General features: G+C 41.4%; 1 protein-coding gene and 1 pseudogene across 1 annotated transcript in view; one reads left to right on the top strand and one right to left on the bottom strand.

Moving 5' to 3' along the window:
* Positions 1-12,729, top strand: part of SCD5 (stearoyl-CoA desaturase 5) — a 127,294-nt gene that overhangs the window by 88,328 nt on the left and 26,237 nt on the right. The window contains exon 3 of the mRNA XM_016156212.2: positions 8,243-8,448. Coding sequence (XP_016011698.1) covers positions 8,243-8,448 — 206 coding nt within the window. The remainder of the gene's footprint in view (positions 1-8,242; positions 8,449-12,729) is intronic.
* Positions 4,591-4,709, bottom strand: LOC118608878 (annotated as a pseudogene).

The raw sequence follows: 12,729 nt of genomic DNA on the forward strand, positions 1-12,729 counted from the left end.
TATCACAGTTGTATTATAAAGGATACAGATCAGAGCCAACCAAACGGAAGAGACACATAGGGCAAGATGTGAGGATCCCTCGGGCAGATCTTCCTCGCCTTTTCCCCGTGGAGTCAGGGTGGGTTATCCTCCCTGCACATCAGTGTGCAGAGATTTTACTGGAGATTTTTCACCTAGGCATGATTGATTAAACGACTGGTCATCTGATTGAACTCAGTCTCCATTCCCCTTCCCCTCCCAAAGTGCCAACCTTCTGTTCACCTGGTTGGTCTTTCTGATCCTGAAACTGACCTCATGAGCATAATAAAGACACTCTTGTCACTCAGGAAGTTCCAATGTTCTTTGAAGTTCTGTGCCAGGAACTACCAGGGACAAAGACCAGATGTAGTCTTTACTGTCCCGTAATACTGCTCAGACCGCACCTTGCATCCTCCTGCCCTAGCTCCACATACCCGACACACTGGACTTTTCTTAGCTCTTGGACTGTGGCAAGTGCATCCCTCTACCGGAGACAACTCCTGTCTTCCTCCCACACTCCCACCAGACTCCTTGTAACCCGATGACCTGATTAGACAGTCTTTGCCTTGCTCAGTGTCCCCCTTGTTATTCCATATACTTATGTACTTCATAGCACTAATCCCAGTATGAAATGATGTTGACTTCATTTACTTCATGTTTGTCTCCTCTGTAACATGTAAATTTCTTGAGGATCTAACCTTGACCATTCTGTTTCTTTTTTATCTCCTAGCACATACCAACAGTCAGCAAAATATTTGTTAAATTAAAGAACAAAGTGGGCATAATCAGGCCAGCTGAAGCTCTCCAATTGCCAAGAAGTGTTTAGACATGATGAGAAAAGTAGTATGGAAAGTTTGTCAGATAATAAGCAAGGAGTGATGGATATTTGGGAAGTGTGAGTATGGTCTCAGTGTAGCAAATGTAATGTGGAAGGGACAATACTAGAAGCAGGAAGCTTTAGAAAGCTATTTTAGGAATCCAGGTCAACTGATGAAAGCCCGAACAAGAGTAATGGGGTTAGAAATGGAGTGGAAGGGAAAATCTGAGATTTTTAAGGAAAGATATCCTTGACTTTTTTCTTTTTAGTTTTAACTATTTTAAAATAATTTCAAATTTACAAAAAGTTGCAAAAATACCATGAAGAACTGTATACTTGCTCCCAGATCCACTAATTGTTAACATTGCCTCATTTACTTTATTTTTTTTCTCTCCATATGTGTGTATATGCATTCATCTATGTTATTTTTTTCTGATTCATTTGAGAGTGATAAACATCATACCTCTTGATCACTTCAGTGTGTATTTCCAAATTAGAAACATAAACACAATACACGTACCAAAATCAAAATATCTAATGTTGATACAGTACTATATTCAGCATCATAGTCCAGGACCCAGTTCAGGATCCTGCCTTACAATGAACCGTAATATCTCTTTAGTCTCCTTGCATCTGGAATAGTTCCTAAGTTGTTCTTTGATTTTATAACATTGGCATTTTTTTCTTAAATGTACAGACCAGTTATTTTGTCAAATGCTCCTCATTTTTGGTTTGCTTGCATTTTCTCACAACTATGCTAAGATTGTGCATTTTGGGCAGAAATGCTTACATTCATGATCTTGTGTCCTGAGCATCAAACAAGAGACTCACGATATTACTTTGTCATGTTATTGGTGACATGAACTTTGATCACTTGGTTCAGGTGGTATCTACTCAGTTTCCTCACTGTAAGGCAACTGTTTTTCCTTTTGTAATTAAGAGTGATTTATGCTGAGATGTTATATTCCTATGTATTTTTTCTTCACCAGCCTTTTACACAGTAGTTTTAGCCTACATTGGTGATTCTTGCCTGAATCAGTTATTGCCATGACACCCACAAAATAATGATTTCCTAACTCCATAATTTCTTCTACATTTGTTGGTTGGCATTTTTTTTGTTTGTTTATTATGGGTTCATGGATTCTCATTTTATTAAATGGATTTTAGTCTATTACTGCTATTATCCATCTTAATGCCCCCAATTTTTAATCAAATTACCTCAGTTTGTCTATAGAAGGCAATACAAATGTCTTTTTTGACAAGTTGCCATCATTTTAAGAGCAGTTCTTTAGTTTCTGGCACAAAATATATCAAGTTCCTCTTGTGTTTTTTTCTGCCCTAGTCCTGGCCTCAGCCTTTTAACCAAAGAGTTCTGACTCCTTTTAGTGGGGAATGGTATTTAAAAACCAAGGTCTGGGAGTGCAGTGGGTCCATTACTGGGCTGTCATTGTTTTCCAGGCCCTTTCTTCCCCAAAATTTTGACTCATTAATTGAAGGAAACCTAGCTCAGGAGACTAGAACCATGATCGCATCACTAACCAAAAAAACCCTCCAAAACCCAAACTGGGAAGATTTACAGAAGGCTAACTTGTCTACCAAGAGGACTACCTAAGCCATTTTTAAAATATGTGTTAAAAATATGTTTTATAAAAGTCTTATTCAAATACATTTTCATCGTAAGATATTTAAACAATTGAGTATGAAAGAAAATATGAAACACCCCTTTCCTTCTTTGAAGTCTTTACGTGTAGTCAGTAATCCTTTTTAAACCACTAAAGTTGGCTTTTCAACACTTGCCCACCTGAAACCTCCTGAGGCCAAGGGCCACATGAAGACTAGGCAGCAGGTGGGGACTTGTTCTGAAGCTACAATTTGCCAGGCCCTTTTGGGGGACTTTCTGGGTTCTTCTCACAGATTGTCAGTGTTATCTGGAGGGAAATCAGTGCTGACCCAGTAGTGACAGTGGAGAAAGCACCGAATGTTCTTCACTGTTTGAATAGCACAGTGTTGGCATATGAACTGGAGACGATACTCAGACCTACGAGACTGAGATCAGGTCTATTTCACATGAGTCTTACAGTCCCTACGGAGTGGGAGCAGCAGTGTCTTTTCTTCTGACACCCTTAATGGAATGGCTCTTTCCCTGACAGGATTCACTCACAACACACACACACACGCACGCACGCACACACGCACGCACACGTTCTACCCTAAAACCTGTCTGTTCAAGCTGACTTGTCATTCCTGCTCCTAGTTTCTTTTTCGCTATTGACTAGAGACAAAGATGTATTATGAATTCAAGTGGAAATCCCTTTGGCTTTGAGGCCACCTGGTAAATTTCCTCTTTTGGAACCTCAAGTAGCCACACCATTGAATTAGGAGAGATAAGAAGCACACTGGTGTCTGGTCAGAAAGAAGCATCTGTTTGCAGCTGGGCTGGAGAAAAGCCGATCAATGATTCTGGTCTCAGATCTGTTGAATGCGACAAGCTAAATGCTGTTTACATTTAGCCTTCATCTTGCTAACTAGTGGAAATTATGTGGCCTTAAAAGACAGTTTTCCCTATGGCCATTAGACTCACGAATTTCTTTTGAACATAAAAGGACGCAGGGGAAATTTACTGACAGAACAGGTGGCTTCATAATCTGCTTCAGTGGAGTTTTTGCGATTGATTAGTTTTGCTCAAGTCCCAGATAATACTCAAAGGCTGTGCTTATGGAGAAAAATCACCACATGATCAATTTCAATTTCTACAGTCTCAGCAGGAACACTCTTTAGGGAGATTATCTATGAAGTAATAAAGGACAGATACGGGGTAGGTTTAAGCAAGGGCACTGTCACCCAAGTTGAGGTATGATTGGTTGATTAGTGCTAGTAAACACAAAGATGGAAGAAGGGTGACGTAAATATATATGTAACTAACTAACTAGATTATTAGATGAATCTTACTGTTTCATAGAGTTTTTCCTGATATGGGGCTGATGGCAGAAGCTAGGCTGTTTTGATTTGGGAGTATAGAAACTTTAAAAAAGTTTTGTTTCCCCTACATCCAAAAGAAAAACTTGTTTATTATAAACGTTTAGAAAATACAGATAAACTAAAAGAAAAAACAAATCGCCACCATCTCACTTCCTACAGAGAAACACTGTAAACTGACTTAAATACTTCATATAGGGTTGACTTATATACTTCATTTTTCCTATACTCAAATACATATTTTTATTAAAAATAAGTTCATACTATATATTATTTTTAGAACTACTTCTTACTTAACTACTTTCCATCTCATCTCTTCATATCAATACTACAATATCCTTTATAATTAGTTTTTAAATACAAAACTAACAAATGCTTTTGTTAAAATTTTCAGAGTATAAGATAAAATGTTAAAGTATTTCTGTTCTCCTACCTCCCAAAGCTTTCTATATACATGTGCGCACACACAGGGATAGTATTCAATTAATTAATATATAGCAAAGTACTCAATCACATCCTGTTGTGTGGAAATTTTGGGTTTTTCCACATTTTCACTGCAGTGAACATCCTTTGGGTTAAATCTTTGCACACAACCACGATAAATTCCTTTTATTTTAACTTACCTTAAGATAAATTTCCTTAAGATGAAGAAAACAAATTGCTAGATTTTATTTTATTTTATTATTTTTAAAATTTTTTTTAGGCGAGGCAACCCTTGGTCGACCTCACAGATTGCAAGAACCTTGTCAGCTTACAATCTCTTATTTTTTAATTTTTTACGCCTACAGCACCTGGTCTTCCTAGGTGATCTCCCATCCAAGTACTAACCAGACCCGACCCTGCTTAGCTTCCGAGATCAGACAGGGTCGGGCTTGTTCAGGGTGGCATGGCCATTGACCAAATTGCTAGGTTTTAGATACGCGCAGTTTTAATGCTTTTGATATATGCAGCCTATTTGCCCTTTCATTAGTTTGTGCCAATTTCACGCTCTCACTAGTAAGCAACATTGAATTTTTAAAAACTTTAAAAAGTATAAAGCGCATGAAAAAAGTGTATAAGTCATGAGTTAGACCTGCACTGTCCAGTATGGTAGCCACTGGCCATATGTAGCTACTGAGCACTCGAAATGTGGCCAGTCCAAATCGAGGTGTGCTAGAAGTGTAAACTACACATCCAGTTTTGAAGAATTGGCACAAAAAAAAATAATGTAAAATATCTCATTTATAATTTATGATAATTATGTGTTAAAATGATATTTTGGATATATTAAGTAAAATAGTTATTAAAATTAATTTTACATGTTCCTTTTCACTTATTTAATGTGGTTACTAGGGACATTTTAATTACACGTGTGGCATATATTTCTCTTGGACAGCGCAGAGTAGGACATGGTGTGCCTCCTCAGGTAATAAAACCTACCACCCGAGCTGTACACTCCTAATCTGCTTTCTTCCTCTTTCTCCTCTGCTCCCCCACCTGCCTGTGCCTCAGTTATACCAAGTGCTCTTAGAACTAATATAGTTCCTTTCACCACCCCAATTCTTTGTCAGGAATAATCAATAAACATGTGGTGAGTGTCCACTGTTGAAGGTAATGGGGTTGCACATTAAGACTGTGATGTATCAGAATCGACTGTTACGTTTAAACTCTAGGTTGCAAATTGAACCATTTGTTAATTGATTTGTCAGAATGTGTAAGTCTTTAGGCTTCAGGAGTTGCTGCTGAATTCAGCACCATGGCCGCTGTCAAAATATGCACACCGAGCACGAACAGATAGAACACACATACTTGAAAGCCGGCTCGTTGATGAAAGTTCACCATCTCTCTGTGCTTCATATATATTTTTTTAATGTTCTATGAAGCGAGGATGATGGAGTGGTGCACATAGCTCCAGACAGGAGCAATCAGCACTGTGTAAACACGGGGAGGAAGCTCGAAGACCAGGATGTTGCTGGGGCTGTGACAGCAGCTACAGGCTGTTTTCTCTCACTCCCCCGCCTCGAGATGTTGGCTTGGCCATCTCTCCCTCCTCATTAGCCCTCGGCTTTCCCTTCCGCATATACTGACTATACCACACACACCCTAGGTACACACAGGTTTTCATCAAATGCTTTGCACAGATTGGCTCTCACTCCCAATCACTGCACGATAGAAGCAAAATGCAGATAAATAGAAAGAAAATGCCCCCGGGGGAGCATATGAAACTTGTTCCCTTTTTCTGGCTCACATCTTGTTCTGAGTCACTTTTTCATGGGATTCAGCTTTAGAGTTAAAAACGACAATAACGAAAGATTAAATAATACAAAGCAAAGTATTTGGGGCTCTATTGAGTGCTCGATTTTTTGGAATGTGGCCAAACCCTTGCTTCATTCCACTGTTGCAGTCACAGTGGCTGCCGCTGGGAAGGTAGCCAGGTAAGAGGAATTAAAATAAATAAATATCTCGGTTCCAGCTTGTCTTCATCATTCTTTTGTTGTTGTATTATGCTTAATTTCGTGAGACTAATGTTTCTAGCCCTTTGGAGCTCTCCAAGAGTTTCTTAATAAAATTGTACTGTGATAAATTAAAGAGTCAGTACAACCTTTTCACAGGAAAAATGAGAGTTCTCTGTAAAACACCCTGCCCCCCATCAAAAAGTTTGTAGAGTAAGGTAATTATCTCATTGAAAGGAGTGTGAACTAAGAACTGAAGGTGTGCCATCTTTGTTCCATTACTGTTTTGACTTAGATGAACTTGAGTAAATGTCTTCTAAGTCTTAATGTTGCCATCTGTGAATTGAGAAGAGAGAGTTTCCCTTTCTTCCAACGTCAGATAGGCATTGCAGTAAAAGCAGCAAACTAATGCAAAAGGCACCAATTATTCCGGCCTGCAATGGTCTTGACTGACATTTGAAATTCCTTCCCACCTCCAGATTCTGTGATTATAAATAATAAATGCTTTTACTGTTTCCAACTACTGTGTTTAAATATACTGGTAAAATCTAAAGACCTCTTTCTTATTACAGTAAGCCAGGCTATAATTTTTGCCTTACACGATCTGCTAAGCATCGCTTTTCCCTTTACAGTCAAGCTGAGCTTATATTTCTTAAGGTCTTCTTACTTCTCCCTTCTCTGTCCCATTTTCCAGGGGTTAAACAAATAAACAAGGTGGGGTAGCATTGGGTGAGCCAGAGAAACCAAAAACTCAACAAACCCCATTTTGATTAAAAGAACTGTTAGAACTTTTATAATAAAACAGTTCCCTCTCTTCTCATCAGCAGAATGAAGCCGGTATCTGTGAAAGGGCAGATTCCTAATGAAAACATGACTAAGTACTGAATAGTATGGTATAAAAAAAATCATTACTATTTTTTAAAAGATCTTATATACTATATAAATTTATTTTTTTTTCAGGTTAATCTTCCTATCAAAAGCATTACTTCTAATTCTCCTTCTCAATGTTTTAAAAACATTATCAGATGCAAACAAAACAGCATAAATTGGAAGTCTATAGATTTCACTGGCCCATGGCTATAGATAAGGTTTCATTAATAATAACGGCCTAAATGCCATTGATTCTTGCCCTTGATAATTCATCCAGGACCTTCAGACCCCTGACGCCCTCCCAGATCTCCTGCCACGAAAGAGGGTCAACAGGCTGTGTTCCCCATGTGTGCCTGAGCCCCACCCTGCCTGTGGCTTTGGCAGAACCTGCTGGACTCTGATGCTTCTCCCTCCCTGGGCAGCCATATTTCTTGGTATCCAGAGAGTGCTGCCTGCCCTTCAGGCAATGCTACTTCTTCACTGGTGGACACAGCCAAGTACACCAGATTCCCCAAGGAGCTGAAGTTGCCTCCCCTCCCTTTCTGTGACACAGAGCAGTCCTCAAACAGTGTTATTTGTGACTTGGTATTTTGCAGACATTTGGTGAAGCTGCTCTTTGGGTTTTTACTGTCTGGCTTCCTGCTCTCCATCAGTTGGACATGAAGGCCACTGAGTGGGAAAGGATGGCAGGGAGATTCAGTCCAAGAACCAACCCCCTTTCATACTCAAGGATCCCCCCTTCATTCTGACAATCACCTTTGTCCTGAGACTGGATCTCTCCTTTCTTGACATGAATGATTTCCCAGGAGACTTCAAGAACCTCCACCAGAACTTTTTTTCAGGTTTCCCCACAAGTTCACTCAATAAGCCTGAGCCTCCTTGCAGTGGGCTCGTCCCAGACACAAGCCAAGATCCCTACTAAGTGAGGATTTCCTCTTGTTCTGGTGTAAATCACCTGAGACCAACTCCAAGGATTAAACTCGAGGGTGAAAGATTGTGGGTTGAGGGTGGGGACAAAGTGGAAGCCAATGGCGAGGATGGGGGTTGGAGGGCAGGGGAGGCTGAGAAGCTTCCAAGAAGGTGCCAGGGTGCTTTGTGTCTTCACTCAGGGTCTGCATTCTCTCTGCAGAATGACATCTTCGAGTGGTCTAGGGACCACAGGGTCCATCACAAGTACTCAGAGACCGACGCTGACCCCCACAATGCCCGCCGAGGCTTCTTCTTCTCCCACATCGGGTGGCTATTTGTTCGCAAGCATCGAGATGTTATCGAGAAGGGGAGAAAGCTTGATTTCACTGACCTGCTGGCTGATCCTGTGGTCCGGTTCCAGAGAAAGTAAGTGAATGGACACCACAGAATTGTCCCTCAGGGGACAGGACCACGAGACAGAGAGCATGATGGGCACATCCCCAAGTAGTTCTCCTTACAGCACTTACCCTGGTGATTTGGTTTTACTGTTAAGATTTCTGTTTATTCATTTCCTTTTGATTTCTGTTCACACATTTGGTTTGAATTTGATTTGAATTGGAAATGGATTTCCTTCAAGCCGTGTCATTTCCTTTGGCTCAATCTGCATGGCTGATTTCATGGAATCTGTTTCTGTAGTTCCCGCTCCCTCATTCACGCTTCCCTGGGGTGGCTGGGAGCTCGGGACGTGCGCTATTCTAGTGAAACACCTGACTCCAACAAGACTGGACTCTCCCCGGGTATCCTGCACTGTTCTCTTGGGATTCGTTTGCAGTGAAGTTTCTTCTCCCTTCACTCCTAGAGATGTTACATCAGTAGGTTTCTGTGCAGAGAAAATGTGACCATGTAACAGAGAGCCTCAAAGTGCTTATGTGCACTGACGGTCGTCAGCGGGGCATATTCCGTCATTTGCCTCTAATTGTGCTGGCAAGGAGATAGCAACCATACCATTGTTCACCTTGTAACTAGGAAGCTGGCACGGACTGTGTCTGTGCTGGTCTGGGTCTGTAAAGTTGGCCACCATGAGAGCATTTATAAATGGGCCTGTTGCCCTAAAGCAATGAATTTATGTTTTCTATTCAAAGCTGAGTGTATTCCGAAGAGGGACAATTAATGGATCACTTTTTGGTTAAAGCCTTGAGATAATATGGTGAATAAGTGGTTACTAGAGACCATTTCCACTGACAAGCAAGAGTCGTTTGAGGACTTATCTAAATAGAATCTCCTAAAAATGAAAATGGAGGCCAACACAAGAGATCCTTGCATGAAGTGAAGTATGGCTTAGAAATATGCTTGTTTCCCCCTCAGCCTCTCCTTTTGCATCGGAAGGGACAGCAGAGCATAGTGAGAAAGTGGCAGACCATGGAGACAGACCACCCAGAGTCAAACTCTGGCTCCTCCACACACTAGCGAAAGAATTGGCCACGCTGAGGCTCAGTTTCAGCTGTAAAATGGGAGTAATGGCAGCACCTGTCGCCTACAGTTTTTATGAGGACATAATGAAGAAAAAGTCTGGGAACTGCCTGGCACACAGCAAGGGCTTAGATCAGTGATTACTATGATTACCCAGGTGGCTGCTCCTCCAGAGGGCTCCGTGTGTTTCCATCCCCGGCTTCTACCTGCTGCGTCACAGGGTCTTCTCTCTTTCAGGTGGACACACCCAGTATCAACAGCCAAAAGTTTTATAAGAGAAAATAACAAGATATTTTCAATGAACAGCTGAATGATTTATTTAGATTTTTCACTATGAGAGTAAAATACTAAAGGTCATCAAAGAAAACCTGCAAAATTCAGAAACAGAAAGAAATCATCCACAGTCCTAACACATAAACACAGCCACTATTAATATTCTGTAGTAATTCTTTCTATGTTTTATGCCTGTATTTAATGTATTTTACATGATGGCAGTCCTACCGCACATGTAATTTGTGTCTCACCTTTAACTTTAGATTATATTGTAAGTACATTGTCAAGTGCTGCATGAGTTTACCGGTTGAGTGTCATCATTTATTTAGCCACCATTCTGTGACTGGATATGTATGTCATTTCCAATTCATGGTATAAATGATGTTACTATACAATTAATAATGCTTTGGGGCAATCAGACCTTATATTAATTTGAAGAGCCAAGATGAGAAGGCAAAGGATCTTCCATTTTATTAGTGAGAACTGAGCTGAATATAATAGTCTGGGTTTCTCTGACCATAAAATTGGAAGTTTTTTTTCTTCTTTCCCTTAAAAAAACTGTGGTAACCTGATTCATTAGGTGTGTGTTCATGGTACATATATCCAAAGAAATTTTTCTAAATGCAGGCAGAAGAACAAAGACTATTTGTTCAGCATGTTCCCTGAATAGTTATCTGAGAACATCTCTCATCCCCAGTCCAGTGTCCGAAGCGGGTTGTGACTATCAGAAACCTTCCACTTGTATTATTATTTCATATACGTCATTGAGCTCCTGCTAAGAATTAAAGATTGGTCTCTGTCTCCCCCAGAATTTACAGGCTAACAGGGAACCCACAAAGTAATTTTTAGACAATTATACCCTAGGGAAAGGAGTGCTATAATAGTAGTCTGGGCACCATGGGAACACAGAGAGGGGTCTCCTAGCCCACGCTGCGGGCTGAGGAGGGTGAAAGAAGGCCTGTGGAAGGAACTAACTTCTCACCCAAGACCGGAAAGCTGAGAAGAAGGTAGATGAGGATTAGGGAAAGGATAGTTAAAGATTTGTCACTTCATAGGGCTACATAGAGCCATTGAACTGTAGAGCTAGGAGGGACCTTAGAAATCATTTAGCCCATACCTTCCATTTTTCCTATGGGAAAACTAATATACAAATGTAGGTCGAAAGTTGGGGACAGAAGGACTTTCTTTGTTTGGGCTGCTGTAACAAACATACCATAGACTGGGTGGTTTGCACAACAAACAGTTATTTCTCACAGTTTCAGAGGTTGGGAAGTCCAAGATCAAAATGCCAGCATTATTTGATGTCTGGTGGGAGCTCTCTTCCCGGTTACAGATGACCACGTTCTTGCTGTGTCTTCACAGGGCAGGAGAGCCAAGGGAGCTCTCTGGAGTCTCTTTCTTATGGGTACTAATCCTATTCATGAGGCCTCTCCTCTCAGATCTAATCACCTCCCAATGGCCCCACCTCCTGATACCACTGCATTGGGGATTAGGTTTCAACATATGAATTTGGGGTGGACACAAACATTCAGTCTGTAGCAAATACTTACATCGCAGATTATTTGGTGACTGTTCTTTCGATTATATTTTGCTGGTCGAAAAGGGTTATACCAGTTCTCTGAAGTGCGGGTGAGCACTCAAATCTTTTAGTAATTATCCAGCCCAGAGAACATAGAGATCTTTAATTCAAAACAAAGCTTGGAGTCACTGAACTAAAGGAAGGGAGTGTCCAAGATACACAAAGAAGGTACAGCAGTGGTTTGAGTATTTTCATGTTCCCGAAGCCAGCTTTACCGGTCCTGCCAGTAAGGCCATCTGAAGGAAACAGATTCCTGAAGGAATGAGTCCTTGCACTTAGGCGTGTAAGCTGGAGGGTGCATCCTGTCATCAGTCATGTCTGCAATTGACTCATCTTCATTTGTCTACACACCACCCTCAGCTTCATCTTCCACTTGGGAGATCCCCTGGAAAGTAGGATGAGTCATCTGGGGATTCACAACCGGAGTGACCCCATCTCCCTTGACCCAGCCTCTTTGATCAGTCTTCTAGGTTGGACTCTTGGGAGTCTCTCTGTCTTGAGTCCATTTTCCTTGGGCCCCTACCCTACATGTTGCTAAGTTGATAGAACAATTCTAGTCTAGATATCAGTGACTTTGAACGTTTGAGGCCATATAGGCCTTGGTGTTTTAGTTGTATTTTATGGAAAATTCTGGAGAAACAATCCCCAAAAGAGTGGCCCTGGATGATGAGACATCTAGACATCTAAACATGTGAGTGAGATTTGGGGACAGACGTGGAGGCAGTGCCTTTTACATGTGACCACCCTCTGCCACTCCCTTGCTCATCAATTACTCTTGTTTTGACCACTGCCTCTTTCACTTGGGTCCTTGATGGTGCTGTAAAAGCAAGACCAAACTGGCCCCAGGTGAGTATCACTTGGCCATGCTGTAACCAGAGCCCAGCTCTTGGATATCTTCTCTGTGACCTCATACCTCAGTAATGGAAGCCACAAGGCACATGCCATTTCTCAGGGGATTCAGCTTCTTTCTCTTTTATGTTGTACCACTTTTCATTTACCATCTATGTTTCGAGCACCTTCTATATACCAAGCATTGTTCTAGGTGCAGGAGATTGGACAGTGAGCAGGAGAACCAGATTCTGGAGGCACTCGCTCTTTCTGGAGCTCCCCTGTTTAGGTTTGGGAATGAGAGGAAGGACACCCCACCACACATCTGTCCCCTGCCTGACAGGGCCTCTCTCTCCACAGATGCCTTTGCTGCTCCCCCTTCCATCTCTCCTGTTACACAGTCCCTGTCTCATGAATCTGTTTTTGGTTCACTTCCTCTTGTCTATTTGCCTCTTTCCCCACGGTCTTTGTCTGTTCACTTGCCAGAAGGCTTTGTTCCTTCCTTTATGCCTTCCATGCACGGGGACATTTTCCCTCATCTGTCACACCGTGTTCTC

The sequence above is a fragment of the Rousettus aegyptiacus genome, unplaced genomic scaffold (assembly GCF_014176215.1).
Source record: "Rousettus aegyptiacus isolate mRouAeg1 unplaced genomic scaffold, mRouAeg1.p scaffold_m13_p_10, whole genome shotgun sequence".
Taxonomy (NCBI): Eukaryota; Metazoa; Chordata; class Mammalia; order Chiroptera; family Pteropodidae; genus Rousettus; species Rousettus aegyptiacus.